This window comes from Amphichorda felina, assembly GCF_050947745.1.
Source record: "Amphichorda felina strain 45539 chromosome Unknown scaffold_4, whole genome shotgun sequence".
NCBI classification, from domain to species: domain Eukaryota; kingdom Fungi; phylum Ascomycota; class Sordariomycetes; order Hypocreales; family Bionectriaceae; genus Amphichorda; species Amphichorda felina.
In genome coordinates, this window is record NW_028145046.1 from 376,988 (window position 1) to 398,237 (window position 21,250).

At 58.2% G+C, this 21,250-nt stretch overlaps 9 protein-coding genes across 9 annotated transcripts; 2 read left to right on the plus strand and 7 right to left on the minus strand.

Annotated features, from left to right (window-relative positions):
- Nucleotides 1–134: 134 nt before the first annotated feature.
- Nucleotides 135–3,878, plus strand: RTC1 (uncharacterized protein; the record flags this gene model as incomplete). The annotated part of the gene is made up of 1 exon (XM_083193305.1): nucleotides 135–3,878. The coding sequence occupies one exon, from the start codon at nucleotides 135–137 to the stop codon at nucleotides 3,876–3,878; it is 3,744 nt and encodes a 1,247-aa protein (XP_083050253.1).
- A 148-nt stretch (nucleotides 3,879–4,026) lies between these two features.
- On the minus strand, nucleotides 4,027–5,996 carry ACO1O0_003863 (uncharacterized protein; the record flags this gene model as incomplete). The annotated part of the gene is made up of 2 exons (XM_083193306.1): nucleotides 4,027–5,487; nucleotides 5,544–5,996. The coding sequence occupies 2 exons, from the start codon at nucleotides 5,994–5,996 to the stop codon at nucleotides 4,027–4,029; spliced, it is 1,914 nt and encodes a 637-aa protein (XP_083050254.1).
- A 538-nt stretch (nucleotides 5,997–6,534) lies between these two features.
- Nucleotides 6,535–7,607, minus strand: ACO1O0_003864 (uncharacterized protein; the record flags this gene model as incomplete). Its single annotated transcript, XM_083193307.1, has 2 exons — nucleotides 6,535–7,377; nucleotides 7,440–7,607. 2 exons carry the CDS (start codon nucleotides 7,605–7,607, stop codon nucleotides 6,535–6,537), a joined length of 1,011 nt encoding a protein of 336 aa, XP_083050255.1.
- A 1,419-nt stretch (nucleotides 7,608–9,026) lies between these two features.
- ACO1O0_003865 (NUDIX hydrolase domain-like protein) lies at nucleotides 9,027–9,689 on the minus strand (the record flags this gene model as incomplete). The annotated part of the gene is made up of 3 exons (XM_083193308.1): nucleotides 9,027–9,185; nucleotides 9,295–9,509; nucleotides 9,587–9,689. The coding sequence occupies 3 exons, from the start codon at nucleotides 9,687–9,689 to the stop codon at nucleotides 9,027–9,029; spliced, it is 477 nt and encodes a 158-aa protein (XP_083050256.1).
- A 483-nt stretch (nucleotides 9,690–10,172) lies between these two features.
- Nucleotides 10,173–12,062, minus strand: NAG1_2 (beta-N-acetylhexosaminidase; the record flags this gene model as incomplete). Its single annotated transcript, XM_083193309.1, has 2 exons — nucleotides 10,173–10,601; nucleotides 10,677–12,062. The coding sequence occupies 2 exons, from the start codon at nucleotides 12,060–12,062 to the stop codon at nucleotides 10,173–10,175; spliced, it is 1,815 nt and encodes a 604-aa protein (XP_083050257.1).
- A 1,340-nt stretch (nucleotides 12,063–13,402) lies between these two features.
- On the minus strand, nucleotides 13,403–14,313 carry ACO1O0_003867 (SDR family NAD(P)-dependent oxidoreductase; the record flags this gene model as incomplete). The annotated part of the gene is made up of 2 exons (XM_083193310.1): nucleotides 13,403–13,608; nucleotides 13,689–14,313. The coding sequence occupies 2 exons, from the start codon at nucleotides 14,311–14,313 to the stop codon at nucleotides 13,403–13,405; spliced, it is 831 nt and encodes a 276-aa protein (XP_083050258.1).
- Nucleotides 14,314–16,234: 1,921 nt separating this feature from the next.
- ACO1O0_003868 (glycoside hydrolase superfamily) lies at nucleotides 16,235–19,126 on the plus strand (the record flags this gene model as incomplete). The annotated part of the gene is made up of 7 exons (XM_083193311.1): nucleotides 16,235–16,378; nucleotides 16,432–16,557; nucleotides 16,607–16,865; nucleotides 16,916–17,135; nucleotides 17,192–18,494; nucleotides 18,540–19,030; nucleotides 19,078–19,126. The coding sequence occupies 7 exons, from the start codon at nucleotides 16,235–16,237 to the stop codon at nucleotides 19,124–19,126; spliced, it is 2,592 nt and encodes an 863-aa protein (XP_083050259.1).
- A 487-nt stretch (nucleotides 19,127–19,613) lies between these two features.
- On the minus strand, nucleotides 19,614–20,146 carry RBM8AA (RBM8 family RNA-binding protein; the record flags this gene model as incomplete). The annotated part of the gene is made up of 2 exons (XM_083193312.1): nucleotides 19,614–19,832; nucleotides 19,913–20,146. 2 exons carry the CDS (start codon nucleotides 20,144–20,146, stop codon nucleotides 19,614–19,616), a joined length of 453 nt encoding a protein of 150 aa, XP_083050260.1.
- A 610-nt stretch (nucleotides 20,147–20,756) lies between these two features.
- On the minus strand, nucleotides 20,757–21,147 carry rps30a (40S ribosomal protein eS30; the record flags this gene model as incomplete). Its single annotated transcript, XM_083193313.1, has 4 exons — nucleotides 20,757–20,780; nucleotides 20,845–20,949; nucleotides 21,027–21,052; nucleotides 21,114–21,147. The coding sequence occupies 4 exons, from the start codon at nucleotides 21,145–21,147 to the stop codon at nucleotides 20,757–20,759; spliced, it is 189 nt and encodes a 62-aa protein (XP_083050261.1).
- Between the last annotated feature and the right edge of the window lie 103 nt (nucleotides 21,148–21,250).

A 21,250-nucleotide genomic window follows, 5' to 3' on the forward strand; every position in this document is an offset into this window, starting at 1 on the left:
GCTCCAACCTCCACTTCGATCGTCAACCTCCTCCTTCTCCTCCTCCTTCTCCTCCCTCCTCCCTCCTCCCTCCTCATCACCACAACCGCCAATGCGCCCAGTCCCCTGACCGGCGCCTGCGCCGTGTCGTCACCATGTATAACCGCGACTCCAAAATCATGCGCAAGCTACTCGGCCGAACCGTGACCGACGCGCCCTCAGGCGACGCCACGCCCAGCGCGCCTGCGTCTATCCCCGCCAGCTACCGCCCGTCCAAGGTCCAGGATGCCGTCTACGCAGCAGGCGTCCCCATTTCCTGCTTCGATGTCTCGCCCGACAAGCGCATGGTGGCCCTCGGTGGCCCCCACATCCTCAAGACCGTCCACGTCGACAACCCAGCCACTCCCGACTCGACCTTCGCGCCCACCGAGGGCATCGACCTGCGCGCCATCATCACCTCTCAGGCCTCGACTGGGCCCAAGGCCAACTCGGCCGCCGACCAGCTCAACATCCGCGATGTCAAGTGGCATGGGAACATGGTCTTTACCGCCTGCGCCAACGGCCGCATCTTTGGCTACGATGTCGCTCGCCTGGGGACCGGCGGCACAGACGCCACCGAGAACGTCCACATCCAGGAGGACTCGCGCCAGATCAACACGCTCGACGCAAACCCACATATAGAGAGCTGGCTCCTGTCAGGCGGTCAGGACGGCGTGGCGCGCATCTTCGACGTGGCCAACCGCATCCACACGCGCCAGGGCTTCCTCACCTTCCGTCAGCGATTCGCTGCCCTGCGATGTATAGACTCCATCCGCCAGGTCAAGTGGTCGCCCAAGCGCGGCGACGAGATGGCGGCCTGCACGGATAGCGGCGTCGTCCTTAAGTGGGATATCCGCCAGCCGTCTAAGCCGCTGCTGAGGATCAACGCCCACGAAAAGGCCTGCACCGGCATCGCCTGGCACCCGGACGGCAACCACCTCATCAGCGCTGGCTCCGACTCCAAGCTGCACGTCTGGGAGATGGGCAACTCGGCCGACCGCCGCCAGAAGCCCAAGTACACCATCTCGACCCCGGCCCCCGTCGCCGCCGTCGCCTGGCGCCCGGGGCTCTGGTCTGCCACAGCCCAGGGGAGGCGCGTCGCCCAGGTTGCTGTCAGCTACGACGACAACAGCGCCCGGCGCTATGGGACGTCGGCTGTGCACATCTGGGACTTGGCCCGCCCGACCATGCCCTACAAGGAGATTGAGAGGTTTGACAGCTCGCCCAGTGCACTCATGTGGCAGGACCAGGATAGACTCTGGACCGTCGGCCAGGACGGCCTGTTTAACCAGTGCGACGCCGCTTATGCCCCGCGGGCTGTCGACCGACAGCCCACATCTGCCATGTCTTTTTCATCCAGGGGCGATGTCCTCATGTTCCTTGACGAGAGGCCTCAGAAGCCACGGCCGCGCACCTCTGTGACCCAGACGGGAGGCCCGCGCAGCTCGTATGGGTCAAGCACAAATACGCCCATGCTGAGCCTCAGCCGGAGTGACTCGGAGGAGGATGTGGTGGGAAGCTTCCTCGCGCCCCGGCGGAGGATGCACCACAAGCGGCGCCCCAGCGGTAGGACGGCGGCTATCAGCACGACGCCTCCGTCCGGCTCTGGGCTGGAGGACGCTAAGAAGGTCCTTGGGCTCGAGCAAGCTATCAGGGTGACGGGGATTTTCAAGCCCCAGCAATCGATGGCATTTGGTCATATCCCGTCGGCAAAGTCAGTGCCCATGTATCAGTACCTCTCTAGCATCTATTTGGAGATGCTTGAAAGGGAACTGCCATACGTTGAAGGAGGCAAGTCGCTCCTTGAAAGAGTGACCCGCATCATGGAACAGTATGCGCGGGCTGCTGAGAATGCTAGCCTCTTCAGGCTCGCGCAGACGTGGCGGATCCTAGCCTTTGCCATGGGGCTTCTCCTAAAGCGGCGAGCCCAATACCACCTAGAGAAACGCGTCTCAAGCTTTCAGAAGATCAAGTACGACATCGGGCGAGGCTCGCGGAAATTCGAGTATGGCCCGGGAGATGCCACGCCAAGGAGGTCCTCCATGGACCGCTTCGGGCGGTCGTTGATGTCCGAGCCTGGTAGCACGTCCAACGTGCCCACTCCTAGGGCGAGGCCAGCGGACTACACCATCAGCCACTCAAGCCACCCTTATCGGCCGCATAAGGTGCTCACTCCCATCACCGAGCCCGAGTCCTTTACCATTGGTCCAAGCATACACGGCTCATACGAGGCACCTGGTCCCCGCCAGCGCCTAGAGTCCATGCCCATTTCACTCACCAGTGAAGAGAGCGAGAGATCACAATCACAAGTATCCAACACGGGGGGCTACGACTTTTACGGCATGGAAGAGCTATCCCACGCGGTTGATGTTCCCTTGGGGGGGGATCATCCACAGAGACGAGCTGTACGGCATGATTCCAACGAGAGCTACGGGCAGATGTTTTCCATCTCTGAGGGGACGAGGCAGAACGCCAAGAGCTCCCCCACTAAGAGTCAGAGCCCAAGGCGCCCGAGTCTATCACACCAAGACTCCAAAGTCAGCGATGTCTCAGATTACCACAGTCGGATCCGAGGTGAGGAGATAGAGCAGTCGCCCAAATCACAGAAACCCATCTCCGAGTCGCCCGAGGACGTCTTCATGATTTCGCAGACGACAATACAGTCGGACGAGGCATATTCATCGCAGCCATCCTTCCCATCACAGGACTCGGAGAGCCAGGGGAACGGAACTCACTTCCACCCCTCGGAGCCCACCATCCCCGAAACGCCCACCTCAACAAGGCCCTCGCCATACCATGACCCGTGTCCAACCATCATTGAGACCGACTATCTACCATGGCCCCATGACCACTCTTACCCGCAGCCCCTCATCTCCCCCGGGTTCAAGTCGCCGTCCGTCCCTCCTCTCGACCCGCACCTCCTCCTCACCCGCGCCCTGGAATTCGAGTCCCGCACATCAGCCCTCAACGCCTCGGCCATGGTCCTCCTTCTCAAACCCCTCGTCCCCGACTCCGTCATCAGCGCCCACCAAGCCACTGCCATTCTCCGCCAGCACCACTCCCGCCTTTCCAGTATGGGCCTCGTCGTTGAAGCCGCCCTCCTTCGCAACCTCTGCGTCCAGGGCTGGCCCGCCGGCCTCCCCACCTGGGGCGACAGCTACCCTGCCATCTTCGCCCCCGCCCAGCGCGACATCAAGGTCGCCCTAGCGTGCTCCTCGTGTCACAAGCCCCGCGAGATAGACCCGGCCGATGCCTCCGCGTCCATCTGGCTGTGCGAACGTTGCCGCGCAGTCATGGCCCCCTGCGCCGTCTGCGGCCACCGCGAACCCGAAACCACGTCGCATAACCCCATCGACTCCACCTCGTCCGGCCAACAGGAAACGCCCCTCCTCTCAGGATGGTGGTACTGCCCCGGCTGCGCCCACGGCGGTCACGCCTCCTGCCTCCAAACCTGGCACGCCCCCGACCCATCCTCCTCCTCCACACCCGACCTGCCCACCAAGTTCAGCGGCGGATGCTGCCCCCTCGACGGCTGCGGCCACGCATGCCTCCCCGGCAAATACCGCGGCGAGACAGCCACCTCGCGCGCCGACGACCTCGCCCGCGCAGCCGTGGAGAAGGCCCAGCAGCAGCAAGGTCTCAACAGCGGCGTGTCGAGCCCCCGCGGCGGCGCTGTCCGCAGCGACGGGAACGACGTGCCACAGAGCCGGGCAGTAGGCATGGCGAGGGAGGCCCTGAGCAGGGGGGCGAGCAACGGCGGTGGCAGCGGCGGTGGGATCCTCAGTTCCAGCCCGGGGCGCGCGACAACGGGGGAGAGGGAGAGGAGGAAGAGCGTGAAGTTCGCTAAGCCCGACCGCTGAGGGCGGGCATTATAACTTTGTATACCTATGTAACTTGTATATAAAACTACCTATTAATACTTGACTGCACCGGCTACTACTGTCGTACGTAGCCTGGGTATCATTGCAACAACCAATGGGCACTGTATTATCCATCACATATTTCCATTCATGCAACATTCTCCCTCAGCCCCTTTGTCCGCAGCGTAAACTTGGCCTCATCGCCAAACGGCAGCGCCAGATCCGGCGCTGTCGCCCTCGCACCGCCACCGCCGTTGCCCCGGATGATAGCGTTGCGCAGCGCCTCGCCGTGCTGGTTCATGACCTCGCTGTCCACGCTTCCCCTCCTGCTCCCCGCGGCGCTACCAGCACCACTACCACTACCCTCGCCGCTGCCGCCGCCGCCGCCGTCATCAGGCACCTCGAGCGGCATGCGGCCCTGCAGACGGCCGAGCCACAGGCCCCGCACGCCGCCCTTCTTCCGCTCCGGCACGTCGGCGGACCCCGCACTGCAGACGTACAGGAGGTACTTGAGGTTGGGCAGGGAGTGGCGGATGTCGACGACCTTGAGCCCCTGGGAGGCGCACAGCGACTCGATATCCTTGTTGAGGAGGAACCAGGCGTACTCGAAGCGCCACTGGCCCGCGGTGGACCCCCCGCGGGGCAGGTAGAGGGGAAACTCGCGGCGTGGGGTGGCAGCGCGGTCGGACAGCAGGGAGATGTCGTCGCGGGCGTGGGAGCGCGAGCCGTAGGGGTAGAGCGGGTAGGGCAGGGCGTGGCCGAGGTAGAACTGCAGGTGGCGGGTGAGCAGGGCGACGAGGCCGAGCCCCGCGGAGAGGACGTCCTCGCTGAGGGTGCGGGCGATGGAGGAGTTGTAGGTCGAGTTGGGCAGCGGGATGTTGCAGATCTGAAAGGACAGGGGCGGCGCCTTGGGGACGGGCGTGATGGGGAGGATGTCGCTGAGCTCGGAGCAGATGCGCCGTCGCTGCCCGCGGATCTGCTGCTGCGTCTGCTCAACCAGCGCGCGGTTCGCCTCGAGCTTCTCCCGGCTGTTGAATATGTCCTCGGCCGCGCGCTCCTGCAGCTGCCTGCCCTCGGTGATGGCCGCGCGGCGGCTGCGTAGTGACTCTTGGAGCTGGTCGCGTCGGCGCTCGGCGAGGCGGTTGGCTCGCTGCTGGGTTGCGACGTACTTGTCAGCGAGCTTGACTTGCTCTTCGGCCGTTTCGGAGGCATCCGGGGGTGTTTCTTCAAGGATCTGGTTAATTTCCTGCATAATTTTGGTCTGCGTCTCTATAGCATCGTCGATGGAGCTCTCGAGGTTGGCCAGCTTCATGAGAGTAGCGTAGGAGGCCGTCGCAATCGACGGGGCCTGCTTCGGTTCGGATATTCGGTTCGGAAAGTCGAGCGAGTAGACGCCATCTTCAAGGTGGAATACCAACGCGTTCGGAGGAAATCGCCGGTCAAGAAGCGTGCCGATAAAGTTGAGCTGCCGCAGGTCGATCATCTCTTCTAGGAGAAACACCCACGAAGAATGCTTCGGCCGCAGGGCCCAGACCCGTATCGTGAGTTGGCATGACCGCGAGATTCGGGCGTCCCGGTCGCCCAGCTCGAAGAATTGGAAGTCAAAGTTCTATCACCCGGTCAGACTGTGTCGTCTTTTCAAAGGATGCACGCCGTTTCCCATACCGCAGACCGGTGGCGGACCTCGCTGATGTACACCGGTTCCTCCTCGCCCTTGACGTGCAGCGTGAAGAAGACGTCCCCAACAGCGCCATCCATCAGCCCCTCGAGCGTCCTCTGACGCGTCATGGGGCTGGCATGTATCGAGCCCAGGCTGAGGCTGGTCCTCCGTGGCCGCTGCGGACGCAACGTGTCCGATGAGGATCCTGCCGCCGCCCGCAGACTGTCCCTGCGAAGGCTGTCGGAGCTGCGCGAATGCTGGAGAGGAGAGGCCTCATTTAGGGCGCTGAGCTTCGCCCTCTGGTTCTGGGGGCGTCCCCCACCCAGGGCGGCATCGTCGGCGGCGCGCAGGTGCGTGGGCGCGAAGCTTAGGTTGCGCAGCGAGAGGCCCTTGAGGTGGCGCAGCTTGCGGTTCTGCGCGAGGAGACGCGGTCTGCGAGGCTCCGAGAGGGACGACATGACCAGGGCATCATGGATCGGGGGTTGTTATGGCATTGGCGTCGGGGAATGCAGGTGGTGGGAGCGGGCAATGAAATGGCTGACGGATGGGGATGGTGAGTCTCCCAGGAGCTTGGCTTGTCGTCATGGAATGGTGGCCAATGGCAGATATCACTGTAGCGGGGGATGGCAATACAGAGACGATCGACTGCGACACGTCCAACCTGCACAACCTTCCAACTTCACACAACATCGATGACTCCCTAATGCTTCAATTATTCTCATCACGGATACTCATCGCAATTCATTTCCGCAACGAAGGGACCACTGTTACTGGACGTACCCCCTTCGAAGGTCCCAATCTCCAAGCTACTACTACATGACATCACCAAATTACGAACATGGACCAGCGTCCCCGTGGGAGTACATATTATGGAAAAAGAATTGTTAAACACCAAAAGTCTATGGCAAAAGTTTGTCTCAAGAACGGCAAAAGTACATTACATCCACACACATTCCTTTTTCCACTATCCCGGCATGATCACCTACGCCAAGCCGCTTAGTTGCGGACAAAGATGTAGGAGTCGACCTTGACCTCGAGCTGGTCATGGTGGATGGGCTCGTGCTTGGGGGCGACAAAGTAGTGGCAGTTGTCACCGTCGGTCGAGTCGTTGAACTCGACGGCAGCGCAGAGCAGGATGTTGGCCAGGTCGTCGGCCTGGACGTCGGCCTGCAGGGTCAGGAGCGCAGCGTCGGAGTGGCAGCGGGCCAGGCAGTGGTTGGCGTTCTTGGTGCGGCACTTCTCGGCGTGGTCGTGGTGCACCTTCTTGAAGCCCGTCTGGCAAGAGGGGGTGTACAGAGACAGGAGGTAGTCGTCGTGGTGGCTCTTGTTGCCCTTGCGGTGAGTCAGGATGTCAACGTCGATGGCAGCGTCCTGGTTGTCCTTTTCACCAAGAATGTCGACATCAGCGAGCTGCTTGCTGCTGCGGCGGGAGTGGCTGGCCACATCGACGTTAATGGCAGCCTTGCCATTGCCCCTCTTGCCACCAACATTAACATCAAGGAGGCTGCTAAGGCCGTCTCCACCAATGTTGAGGAGGTTCTTGTTGCCCAGGTCAAGAGTGAGGAGGCCATCGAGATCAAGATCAGCATCGAGGATGCGGCTCTGCGACCCGACGTCAAGGCTCAGGAGAGGGTCCACCTTGCAGTGGTGATCCTCACCCAGATTGAGACGGGCATCCACGTCCAGCTCGCCAATGGTCTGGAGGTACGTCTCAAGCTCAGCCTCCGTCAGGAGGTCGAGCCCGACGAGAAGTCCCAAGTCCAGGGCGACATTATCCCTCTTGCACACCTTCTCGGGGACCTTGTAGCACGAGTTGCACTCCTTCTCAGGGAGGGGATCCTAGATGAGTTCAGCCTCTGCTTGGCAAAACCCTCTCGCTCTGGTCGCCTGAGACAGCTTACCTTGGTGGGGATGATGTAAATGAGGTCATCATTCTCCTGGACGGTGTGGCCCGTGGAGACCTTCAGGTCGATCTTGGGGCAGGTGGACATGTTCAGAAGGGAAGACAGGTCGACGAGGCAGCCGCTCTCTCGCGAGAGGACCTCGAGCTGGGCGATGATATCAGACATTTTTTTTTTTTTTTCAAAGAGAGAGGATGAGCAAGGGTTGCGGTAAGTTTATCTTGGTGGCCAGCGGATTTCAAAAGAGGGGAATGCTTAAAGAGCGACGGGGGGAGAAACGAGAGTGAGTGATGCTGGTGCTGAGCAAGTTTTCGCTAAGTGGGCGAACGCCATCTGGTCTTTATAGGTACGAGGCACCATGGGAAGCGCACATCGTGCATACCCTCATTCCGACGGAGAGTGAGACGCCAAGATCAGGTCGCCAAGGGGCGCCCGCAACCAGAGCTGTCCAGAACCACTATGACAGGGATAAGAAGAAGGAGAGAGATTTGGAAGAGGTGCTCGTATCAATCGGGCAAGAAGAAGCAACGCCCATCTCCAGCAGGATCTGGTCAAACCCTCTTGTGCCTCTGGTGAGGGCTCTGAGACACTACCTGGGCCCATCTTATGGATATGGTCGTGACTAATTGTCGCTCTGGAGAAGATTTGGCTCATCAGCCGCCAGTTATCACAAGTCAGCTCAGATCACCATTGTCCCGGCTTGTTCTCTCCTCCTTACTACGAGTAGACAACAGGGACACTTTGAACCCACCCTTTCAGAGGGTTCCGTTCAGGTCGTTGAAACAGACAACATAACGAGGTAGTATCGCTCCAAGGAAAACACATGGTAGTGTGTGAGTTCAATGTTTCAATCCCTGGAAGGGGCAATCACAGAGCCGCAAAAGAAACGTGCACGCCAACGGGAACTAAGGGCCAAGACAGACCATGAGGCGCTGGGACATTGTTCTCCCCTCGAAGGCAACAGCTCAGAGTTTTCATCAAGCGCAGACAGAGGTGCCTCTGGCGTTTATCTGTGCCATTTCGCGATGCGGTTTGGCGGTGGCGAGCGCTTAGCAAAACAAAGTTGAGACGGCAAAACATCTCGGCACCGTCATGATGGACCTGCCTATGCATATTTTGTACATACTGGAGTGTGTACGTATTGGTGCTCATGTACGGATACTCCGTGTAAATTCATAGATTTATTCATATGATGATACCTATATATTCCCACGCATTACACCTAAGCGATGCATGCTCATTAGATATGTTGATGTCTCGCATCTCTCGCCAACCACTTGATCTCCTTACCTTGCACGCTCCCAACCCACTCTGGCTTCATTTATAGCACCGCCATGGAGTAGATTTGGAATCATTCTTCGATGCCACGGTTTATTCGATGTGTTCTTAACTTCTTCTCACCGCCGAACCCTATCGGCCGGTCAAATATCCCACGGTCCCTTTGACACGTCATTCTTCCCCATTTCTATCCCCTCCACCCTACCGGAACTCTACCCACAGACCAAGACCCTGAGAGCCGTGTAGGCCCTTGATGTCGTACTACTAGTAGTATGTGCTCATACGAGTACGGGTCCTACTGTCAGTGTGTCATTTCCGGGGTCTCAGGTTGCTGAGCTCGGGCTTGAGGCCCAGTAGCTTCCACAGCGGCTGGAAGACCACCTCGTCGGGTTTCGATCCGTCCCGCAACACGCGGAGCTCCTCCCAGGTCTTCCACTCCCAGCCATAGCACTTGTTGGGCTCTTTGACCTATAAATTATACTGTCAGTACTACATCAAACTCGTTGTCCGTACGAGTACTGCTCGTGCTACGAGTAACTCGTGTGCCAACCGGGGAAGACGGGAACAAGGAGCTAACCTCGGGCTGCGCCGCCGCGTCTTTCACCTCGCACCAGATAAAGTGCGTGTTGTAGTACTTGGCATACTGGCCCGGGACGACAAAGTCGTCCTCGGTCTGCGCGACCTTCCCGACAGCCCGAACCTCCAGGCCCGTCTCCTCGACCACCTCGCGCGCTGCCGTGACCTCCTCGGTCTCGCCGGGATCGATGTGTCCGCCGGGGAGACCCCAGGAGCCTGTTTTTGTTCGCCGTGTCAATACGAGCTCTCCTATCCTATCCTATCCTCTGGGATGGTCGGAGTTTTCAACGTACCTGCGCCGTGGCTGCCCTTGCGCTTGCCGACGAGGACTTTGCCGTCTGGGTTGCAGATGATGCAGGCGACGCCATCGCGGCGGGTTACACCTGGAGGTCCCATGGCTGGTGATGTTGTGGATTACTAGGTACGAAGTATGAAATGGTGATGGCGGGTTGACTCTAGTTCGGTATAGGTATGCAGACCCAGGTCTTTTCGCGGCGGCGCCAACAGAGCGTTTTTAAACGACGATTTCTGGAGGCCTGAGTCACTCGCCGCTAGGGGTTGGTTGTTTGCTGTTTGTCCAACAAGAGCACGGCTCCATCGCGACAGCAATCACCAATGTTCCCCTTTGTCCAATTCCGTCGGTCGGCATGAGTTTGTTGGTCTCGAGGCCTTTGGACAAGGCGGATTATGACCAGGCCATGCGGTTCACAACGTCATGCATGCAAGGGCAAACCAGCACCGAGGCACACCCACTAATCCCTCAGCCCCGCCCGCCGAGCCAACATGCACTGAAGCCGCCATATTTTTTCGCCATATGATCATCTTTTGTTATACAAACTATTTAGACTATGGGAGAAACTGTATATACCCCAAAGGCGCCTACTGCTCGACGTGCGCGCACCGGTCGGCATCGTTCATGTCGCACCACAGCTGGGTGATGGGCGTTCCCTTAACACCACGCTTCAGCATGCGCTCGCGCTGCTCGCTCAGACGAGGGCGGGCATCGAGGTGCGTGCGGTTGTTGCCATCAGCGTCGATGCGGCCGCTCCACCAGACCTCGGCGGCGGCGCCAGCGCGGGGCCAGATGATGGTATCGATGGAGAGCGGGTCGATCGTCTCGGCCCAGACGGGCATCTCGCCACCCAGGACGTTCTTCTTGGCCTCCTCGGAGACGCCATCGGCCGGGTCGTGGCTGTACAGGAGGCGCCAGTTCTTGGTCGGGGCGCACCAGTCGTTGAAGGGGTAGAACAGCTGCCATGTGGGGCCGTTGGGGAAGTCGAGCCACTGGCCACGACCGCAGTCGAGGTACTATTGTCATCGTCAGTACGATTTTTTTTTTTTTACGTTGTTAGAAAGTTGGGGGGGTGGGAGGGAGGAACATACGTAGACCGCGTTGCTGCTGTCAATGACCTTGTAGCCAGCCTCGGCGAGCTCACCCATAGCACCCTCGCCCAGCCACGACTGGATGACAGTGCCCTCAGGCACGGTGGCGTTCCACTCGAGGACCATCTCCTCCCAGACAAAGGGCACGAGGCCATGGTCGACAATCTTGTCGTGGGCGTGAGACAGGAAGCGCTGCAGCATGGGCTGCAAGATGGACATGTCGTTGGTCTCGAGGGCCGGGTCGAGCAGCGAGTTGTTGGCCTTGTACTCGTCACCACCAGTGTGGAAGTAGGCCGTGTAGGGGGCGATGCGCGACAGCACGTCGTCGAGGAGCGTGTCGACAAAGTCCTCAACCTTAGTGTCGTTGAGCTTGAACGAGCCGCAGGGGGGCTGCGAGCAGTACCACTGGTAGGGCTGCTTGTCAAAGGCGACAGTCAGGCCGGGGTAGGCCTCCTCGATGCCCATGTGGCCGGGCATGTCAATCTCCATGATGATCTGGACGCCGCGGTGGATGGCGTACTCGTAGAGGCCGGTAATGTCGTCGACGGAGTAGGTGAGGCCCTTGGCATAGGCGCCCTTCTCGGTCAGCTTGGGCAGGGAGGGGACCTCGAGCGGCCAGGACTGCGTGTCAGTGACGTGGAAGTGCAGCACGTTCATCTTGTTCATGGCAAGGGCGTCAATGGTGCGCTTGATGTCCTTGATCTCGAACCAGTGGCGGGACACATCCATCATGATGCCGCGGTGGGGGTACTTGGGCTCGTCCTCGATCTTGACGGGCGCCATGGTCGTGTACCAGGATTGGCCGGAGGAGTGCTGGAAGAAGAGCTGGGTGAAGGTCTCGAGACCGCGCAGAACACCGGTGGACGAAGCGGCGTTGATGGCGGCCTCTCCCTTGGCCGAGAGGGTCAGGGTATAGGATTCATCGACGGAGCCGGCGACGGGCCTGAAGGTCTCCGGGGTGTCCTTCTTGGTCTGGGTAATCTTCAGCTTGGAGACGCGCTTGGCGTGGTGAGTGTCAGGCTCGTAGTCGCCGCCTCGCTCGCGCAGCATCCAGGGGACCAGGCCGGTCTGGAAGATGGCCGAAAAGGCACGCTCGACGCCGCCCTGGACAATGTCCTTGCTCTTGAAGCTAGGGCCCGGGGGAGGGGCATAGCCAACAGCGTAGGTGATCTGTTGATGGTCGAAGAAACTAGTCTCAGCCAGATGTTCACGGGGCATAGTATACTCTGGGGGGGTCCGTACAGGTTCTCCATTGTAGGTCACAGACACTGTCTGGTCGATAACGAGGGTAGTGTTGCCGGTAGAGATCGACTTGGGGATGGGCCAGATGGCGCTGGCGGGGCTGATCGCCAGAGCGACGACAGCGAGAACTGTCTTGGACAACATCTTGCTTGCGGGAAGTCGCAGCTGGTGAAGATGATGATGTTCCAAAAAGGAGTGAGAGCTAGGGAACCAGAAGGGAGAGGTGGCCAGAGGGTGAGCGCGGGCTCAGACTCCTTTTTATGCAAGAATCCTTCGGGCAGGACCAGTGTTGATCTCCCGCCTAGCTGGGTAGCAAGGCGACACTCCTGCAGTCCGGGCAGTGCGGAGAATCAAAACGGGCTGACGATATCCAGAAACACAGGGATTCCAAGAGTCGCCGAGACTGGGGGCGGGCAGCAGGGTGACACTGGCGATGGCGCCATGTAACAGCAGGAAGGGTATGGGAAGGGTATGGGAAGGGTATGGGAAGGGCCAGCTAGGATGCGAGGCGCCGATGCTGTCGCAGAATCGAGACACAAGGCTCGCGGCAGCAGATACGGCGTTGTCGGATGGTCGCTTGCTGGGGGGTCGATGGGGAAATCTAGGCTTGTCGGGAGGGTGGCGTGGAGCTCAGAGCTAGCGTTTGATGGCCTTTGATCGGATGGAGAAGTTGGAGATGGGGAGCAATGGGGCATCTTCGAATGGATCTCGGTCACGACGTTACGTTACTCGCTCTCTCCTGAGTCTTGGCTGCCCTGAGGTTGGGGATGCCCAGTGCGGAGAGGCAGCTTTTGGGGAGATTACAGGGCCTGGGCAGCAACCAACAGCGGTGAAATGGCGATCTGCAGCAGCCCAGGAGTGCTGAAGCAGCCCAAAGCTGCAGGCTCTGCCCCTGTGCCTCCGTGGGATTGGAGGATCCGTGGATGCGATCCTCATGTATCCGTATGACAAAAATACCTATATATTAGGAGTCGTCGTTAATTACTGCCATGTATGTAAGCTTCCCGCCGATAACGTACTTAAATTGGGTCTCCCACTTATCAGTTGAACAATCAACATTCTCAATTCTCGGTGCGCCAGGCCGTTACACAATCAGGTGCCGTCGTTGCAGTGGCTTGCGAAGGCGTCCATCGATGATTAATGACTTCATGCCGCCAGGTGCAGTATCCCCACACTTTGGAGAAACGAAACATTCATGATAGCGGCAATGTAGCATCTGCCATGCAAGTTCTGAATGCCAATTTTTGCCAAGAAACGGGGTCCGGTAGAGGAATCAGGAGCGAAGTGATAGCCCAAGACTAAGAGGAGCTAATTAGGAGCTAACAACGTCAGCAGCCTGGCACCTGGCACCTGTAGCTCCACTCCTCCATGCGCGTCAACAATCCGTTGCTACCACGCCACGATCAACTTTGATTATCAGTTGCCATCAGCCCAGGCGGAGGCCGTTCGTCTGTGTTTCAATCCCAGCAAGCCTCGGGTCATCATTAAACTTCAATTGCGCACGACGCCCCCGCGTCCACGGTCAGCACGGAACCTGTGATCCACCGCGCATCGCCTCCGGCCAGGAACCTCACCGACGCAGCCACGTCCCACGCGTTGCCTTCGGTCTGGAGCAGGCTTCGCTGCCGCCGCTTCTCGCGGTGCTCCGGCGTCATGCCCGTTGTCGACACCATCGGCGTGTACACCATGCCTGCGTCCCACCAAATCAGCTCAGCTCAGCTCGCATGCCCCGTCCAATACCTTCGCACTCAAACTGCTGCCATGACTTACCAGGACAGACCGTGTTGACCCTGATGCCGTCCTTGCCATGGTGCGCCGCCATGGCCCGCGTCATCTGCACCACCGCGCCCTTGCTCACCGGGTACAGCAGGCTCCCCGACCAGCCCATCAGCCCAGTCACCGAGCCCATGTGGACAATGCTGCCCCGGATACCCTGATCGCCACGCTCGTTCCTCAGCATCGCCGGCAGCGCGTGCTTGCTCGCCAGCATCATGCTCGTCACGTTAACCTCCATCCCCCGCGCCCACTCCGCCTCATCCGTGTCGATCGCCGAGCCAGCGGGACCCAGGACACCCACGTTGTTCACCAGGATGTCCAGCCGCCCAAACTCCCCGACCGCCCTGTCCACCATGGCCGCGCACTGCTCCGACGATGTCACGTCTGCCTGGAAGGCGACGGCGCGGCCCTTGGCCTCGGCGTTGGCCATGTCAGCCGTGCGCTGAGCGGATGCCATGTCGCGGTCGACGCAGAGCAACGCGGCGCCGTCCTCGGCCAGCAGGATGGCGATGGCGCGGCCGTTTCCGAGCCCGTCGCCAGAACTACCCGCACCGGTCACAATAACGACCTTGCCGGCGAGACTGCGCGAGGGGCGGGGAGGGAGCTGGTTTGTCGTCATGGTGGTGGTGCTTGGCTCTTTCTCTTACGGTGCTGGGATCTTGGGTCTGATGTGACGAATGCCTCCATGACCTGCCCGACTATTTATGCGCCTCGTGCGTCCCTCACTCCTCATAGGCCAAGGGTTGGTATCTGCGCTATACGTACATCTGCATCCGTTTTATAGTCGTACTCCGTAGTCGGAAGCATGTCTTGGTGCCACTATACCCCGCCCCCGCGATCGTCGAGTCGATCCTCCATCTAATCCATCGCCAATGGGGCTCTCCTCTATGTAGTAAAACCCATTTCCACCTAAATGATGACGACACCCATTTTGGCTCCGTTTTATTGCTCGGGTCTTGCAACTTGTTTCGGTATAGTTTGTATGCCTCGTGGGTCAATTGGCTCCCGGACCGTCTTGGGCTTCAGGTTGGTTGTGACCTGCCTACCCTATAGCAATGGATTGAATAACCATACCTGGCTTTCGACCCTTCATCTTGCTCATACGAGTAGATGGTGTATCTGACGCCCCGCTAATAGATGTTTCCATAGTCCTGCAGCATCTAGTATTGATTTAATCTTTGGGGAGCGATGGGTGAGCTGGTGAAAAAGCCGTTTGGAGTTTGACCAACAGTTCTAATGAAGCAGAGCCATGACTTAGATTGTCCCCAACCCGTGCGTGGGGTTGTGGTCTCTACATCGTAGTAATATTTTTCTTAATCAATCCCGCAAGAATAAATAAAATAACTTCGCTATCATAGTCATGATAATTACCGCATCTCATGAGGTTCACAGCCCGAATAGAGATTTGTTACAACCTGGTTTCTTTGTGGCGTCGGTCGGTCTGGGCACTGCCCACCTGCCGGTGAGCTCGGTGGACGAGGTTCCGGTTGGGCTCACCGAAACGCGTGTCATAGATTACTGACGACAACCCGATTCGAGAAGGACAGATGTGACTAGGATGAAGAATGTGGTTTAGGATCCGGTTCATGGAAACGAATTCCCCGTCTTGTCGGGCGTTCCATGGCTGGTATGAGCCTGCAGCTTCTGGAAATGGCGTTGAAGAAGCCGACTCCCCGTGACATGCACCCATGGCAGCAGCCATGCTGGTCATCTCGCGGTATATCTGCCGGGCGCCTGGCACTCGCTATATCCCAGCTTGCATCATTCTGATCCCACGCTCTCGCGCGCGCGGGGAGGAGATTTGATATTGCCGTGTTCACAGTGCAGTGGATACATCTGGCCGAAGCTCGTCGGCTACACGGCCCGTCGATCCTCTCCCTTTCCCAAAACTTCGACACGCTTTCAAGCGCGGAATCTGGGCTGGCTTTGAGCTCTTGGACTGGTGGGCTGGACTCAATTGGCACGAGACTGGCCCAACCAGCATCCTCGGCATGACCAAAGAGGCCGTTGGTTTGATGGTGCTCTCCGGTCCGTCCGTACCGAAAGGCCAACCTGTTAGCGACCTCTGACAAGACAAACTTGCACTGGCTTTGTTGCCATCTGTTATCATGTGTGGTTGCAATGCCGCAAGCCGCCTGACAGGTCCTGTGCAGCCGGCCATTGTATATATCTTGGGTATCACGGCATGGCCCGTGTTTCTGCATTGGATAACCTCTTACTCGTACTCGCCTATCGACCCCCCAGCGTCCAGCTTCTAATAATAAGCCTTGCTATATACCTTTCGGCACACGGTCCGGTGTCTTAAATAGGTCATTTCCGGTCATCCGCACTATTACCATCAATTCCGGCCTGAAAAGGCAATCCACAGCCTCATTTGACTTGCATACATATAGCTCCCGTCTGCTCCGTAGTCTATACCGTCTTGGTGAGACATCCGGTGCAATCTAACTAAGCCCTCAGCACAAGCCTTGGAAGTACTATAAATACTCTCATGAGAGTTGCCAAAAACCGCATATTCGCATAAAAAGCAAAGAGACACTATGGACACCGAGACGACCAACTCCAACTCGACTCCGGACACGGATTGTTCTCCACCGTTTAGTCCGCCTGGGAAGAGCCCGCTTCCGCGCGACACACGCCTTGCAGCCAGGAAAAAGTTGGAAACTCTCACTTTGGAGGAGAAGGTCGGTGGCGATTGGTGCAGGGACTATCTCTCCGGTGTTAACCAAAACCGCAGGTGTCCTTGCTCACAGCAGCAGATTTCTGGAGGACGAAATCCATCCCGGACAAAGGCATCCCGGCCATCAAAACCTCAGATGGGCCCAACGGCGCCAGAGGTGGCATCTTCGTCGGCGGTACCAAGGTTGGTTCTCTTTCGCGCTGAGGGCTTGAAGTCGTGCTGAGATTCATAGGCTGCCCTCTTCCCGTGCGGCATCTCCTTGGCGGCAACATGGAACAAGGATCTCCTCTATGAGGTCGGCCGGCACCTTGCCGCCGAGACCAGGGCCAGGTCAGCAGATATGCTTCTTGCACCCACCGTGTGCATGCATCGCCACCCGCTCGGTGGCAGGAACTTCGAGTCTTTCTCTGAAGATCCCTTGCTGACGGGGAAGCTTGCCGCCCAGTATATCAAAGGCCTGCAGGATAAGGGCGTTGCAGCTGCAATCAAGCGTATGATCTTCAACATGACCTTTCTCGGGGGCACCTGCTGAATGCCGCAGATTTTGTCGGCAATGAGCAGGAGACGAATAGGGTCACTATTGACTCGCTCATCACAGAGCGATCGTTGCGTGAAATTTATCTGCGACCCTTCGAGATCGCTGTTCGCGAGGCGAATCCATGGGCTGTCATGTCTTCGTACAATCTCATCAACGGCGTCCACGGGGATATGCACCCCCACACCCTCAAGGATATCCTGCGCGGCGAGTGGGGATACGATGGGTAGCAGCAATCTTTTCCTCTGAGATCTAGGTCTTGACCAAGCTGACCGCATATAGGACTGTCGTTTCGGACTGGGGCGGCACCAATTCTGTCGTCGAGTCTGTCCAAGCGGGCTGCGATATTGAATTCCCGTACTCGACCAAGTGGCGTCTCGACAAACTGGTTGCGGCAGTCAAAAAGGGGCAAATCGGTGTCGAAGATATCGACCGAGCAGCCGAGAATGCTCTAACCCTCGTGGAACGTCTCAAGGGCGATGACATGTCTCCGGAGGAACCCGAGAGGGAGGACGATTGTGAAACCACAAGGCGTCTAATCCGAACTGCCGGCCATGAGGGACTGACGCTTCTCAAGAATGAAGGCGCAATCCTGCCCATCTGCCCGAAGACTACAAAGGTTGCAGTCATCGGGCCCAACGCTAACCGAGCTATTGCAGGGGGCGGTGGTAGCGCAAGCTTGAACCCGTATTACAATACGATACCCCTTGTCAGTATCCGCAACTTGGCCGAGAAGGAGGTCACGTTCGCCCAGGGCTGCCATATTCATAAGTGGCTGCCCGTGGCCTCCAAATACTGCACTGATAAGGCTGGGAAGCCTGGCGTGAACATCGACTGGTATGCTGGAGACGCCTTTGAGGGCAAACCTGTAATAATCCAGAGACGAACAAACACGGACCTCTTCTTGTGGGACTCGGCGCCCCTGGATCAGGTTGGCCCGAAATGGTCTGCCGTCGCCACAACATATCTGACGCCGACAGCCTCCGGAAGGCACACTGTCAGCTTCATGAGCGTGGGGCCGGGAAAGCTGTACGTGAACGGAAAGCCGGCACTTGATCTGTGGGATTGGACCGAGGAAGGTGAGGCCATGTTCGATGGGTCCATTGACTATCTTGTCGAAGTAGACATGGAAGCGGGCAGGGCCACGGAGCTCAAGGTCGAAATGACCAACGAGCTGCGCCCGATTGCAAAGCAGAAGCAATTTGGCATCACGCACAAGTACGGTGGCTGCCGTATTGGCTTCAAGCAGGAAGACAGGGTGGACTACGTCGCGGAGGCCGTGGAGACGGCACGAGCGGCTGATGTGGCTGTGGTGATAGTCGGCCTCGATGGCGAGTGGGAGTCGGAGGGTTATGACCGCCAGACGATGGACTTGCCGATTGATGGCAGCCAGGACAGGCTTATCGAAGCCGTGGCCAAGGCGAATCCTCGGACGATTGTTGTGAACCAGTCGGGGAGTCCTGTGCATATGCCTTGGGTGGACAAGGTGCCTGCCATTCTCCAAGGTTGGTACCAGGGGCAGGAGGCGGGCAATGCTCTCGCAGATGTGCTCTTTGGCCTGAAGAGTCCTAGTGGAAAGCTTCCGGTAAGATTCCCCTTGCACGCTTAGCGGGTGTCACTAACTTGACAGGCGACTTTCCCGAGACGCATCGAGCACACACCCGCGTGGCATAACTGGCCCGGTGAGAATCTGAAAGTTATGTACGGCGAGGGCTTGCACATTGGGTACAGGCATTACGACCGCACCGGCATCGCCCCGCTATTTGCCTTTGGCCATGGGCTCTCTTACACATCCTTTGAGTATGGCCGCCCTGAGATTTCCTCACGGACGCTCACAGCCGACGGAACCGTCAATATCACCCTGGCTATCTCCAACATCGGCGACAGAGATGGGGCAGAGATCGTGCAAGTGTACGTCCGTGACGAGAAGAGCCGGCTACCCCGTCCAGAAAAGGAGCTAGTTGCGTTTGAGAAGGTGTTCCTTGAGGCCGGAGAGACTAGGCATATCCACATTGGGCTGGACAAATACGCAGTTGGGTACTATGACACCGCGGTGCCTGGATGGATAGCGGAGGAGGGGACCTTTGAGGTTCTGATCGGGGCGTCAAGTGCCGATATTCGGTAAGTCTGCTGATCCTCTCGGCGATGGTGCATGCTGACCAGACTAGACGATCAATCAAATTTGATGTCAAGGAGTCTTTCACGTGGGTTTTCTAGGAGTTGTCAACATGTATACAATAGCCTGCACCCAGTAACCAAGACTCGGGGATTCGTGGCTGCAACATGGATGACAGATGCGAGAATGTTAGCAACAAGAATACAGACCAGTTGTACTGATGAACACGATTCATGAACATTTGTTAAGTAGAGTGCCGTGTGAACGGGATCGCAGTTTGGATTTGAGCCACAAATGGCACATAGCTAGTTTTCCCGAGCCTTGCGAAGCTGGCAGTCGGACCATCGTGCTTCATGCAACTTGGCCGAGCCTCAACGCCAATAATTTTAGCTGTGGCCGCTGTTCCATTCTATTTCATGATCAGTGGCGGGGTATAATTCCAACAGAAACGTTTACAAACCTGATATTGCGGGGTTTCTCGTGCCGACATCCTCTAACTATTGACCGTGAAGGTCGGGACGTCGGCTCCCTAACATGACGCGAGGGTCATTATCTGTGTTTTCTCTCCATATCCATGATCATTATGCCTCAATCTTCGCGCTCCTTGCCTTCGGGGCTCCGGCTCCGGCTGCGCCCTCTCCGCCCGCCTCCCACACGGCTGCCCCGCGAGCCCTTGTTCTGCCCAGGCGGGGGCCGCACAAACGCAAAGTCGACCAAGACCGTCTGGTCCAGCATCTTGGTCTCGTGGGCGCCGTCGATGGCGGCTCGCGCTTCCTCCAGCGTCGCGTACTCGATCAATGCGTAGCCCTATGGCAGATTAATTAGCCCAGTCCATCCCCGCCTTTCGAGGCTCGACCCGCGTGGGGGCGAAGGGCAGGAGGAAGTACCTTGACGTAACCGCTTCTCCGATCTAGGTTAAGGTGAAGGTTCTTGATCTCGCCGAACTCGCCGAACTTGTCCTGGATGGTCTCCTCGTCTGCCTCCTCGTGGACGTTGGTGACGATGATGATCCAGCCCTCGATGGAGCGCACGGCGGTGGCCTTGGCGTGGGTGAGCATCTCAGACTCATTGGGGGCCGGGGCGGGGGGCGCGCTGTCGATTTCCATGTCTCCGTCGGCCATTTTGACGGCTGTAGATGTGAATTGGCGAGTTGTGGTTGTGGCGGGCTTGTAAGTTTGGAGGCAGGAGCTTGACGAGCTCAAGTTGGAGAAGTCGAGGGAGGGTCACGTGATTTTCAGCGGGTGAACTCTACCTACCAGGTACGGTAGGTATCCGTAAATATCCGTACTTAGGCTACGATTACTGTGGAGGGGTATGCGCGAGACGCGCAAGGTGATTGAGTGTGTACAAATACGAGGGAGTGTTACGGCCGATACATGGGGAAAGTATTACGTTCAAAAAGCGATTGCAAGGCGCGTGGTTAACAAGTCCTGGAGACGCCCTGCTAGACCACGGCACCTCTGTGAATGTCACCCGCGAACCAGTCCGTCACCACGAATCGACATGTCGCGGATGAAATTGTTGATGTATTGACAAAGGGGACACCTGACGCCGAGTAAAGTCGTCGCCGCTTCGTCGCGTCTCTGTTGTGGAGGGCGCTCAGCCTGCCGATCGACCAGACCTAATCCCACCGCCTGCTCCTTCAGAGCAGTCTTATCGAATATGCGTCCTGCCAAACATTTGCCAACCCCTCATGATTTCCGGTTTCCCATCGCTCGTCAATCGGTGCACTTAAGAGCCGGGGTTGGGGTTCATCTGTGTCCGCCGTCAGCCATCTGCCTCCCACACTCTGGTCTCGGTTCGCTAGTTCGTGGCCTACCTTCCGCTTGCCGCCAGTCAGGGTAACGTTGACGAAACGGCGGGTGTACTTGAGGCGCTTGAGAGCACGGCCCTTGGGGACCTTGGCCTTCTCCTGGGGCTCAACCTGTGGGACGTGATGCGTCAGTCATCGGGCGCTTCGGTGCGGGTTTGTGATTCAAGATTTCGTCGGCGGTGTCGTACCTTAGGGGTCTGAGACTTGACCTTGCCTGGAGGAATCTAGTCAGCATCCAATCTTCCAAATCATTAGTAAATATAAGCGCAACATACCGGCACGGGCAAGAGATCCGTGAACTTTTCCCATGGTGATGGATTTGCGGTGGTTGTGATGCTTACGGTGCTGAGTCGACGATTAGGTGGGCGGCTGAAGTTTTTCGGCGCAATTTGGGTATTGTGCGTTGGTGGCG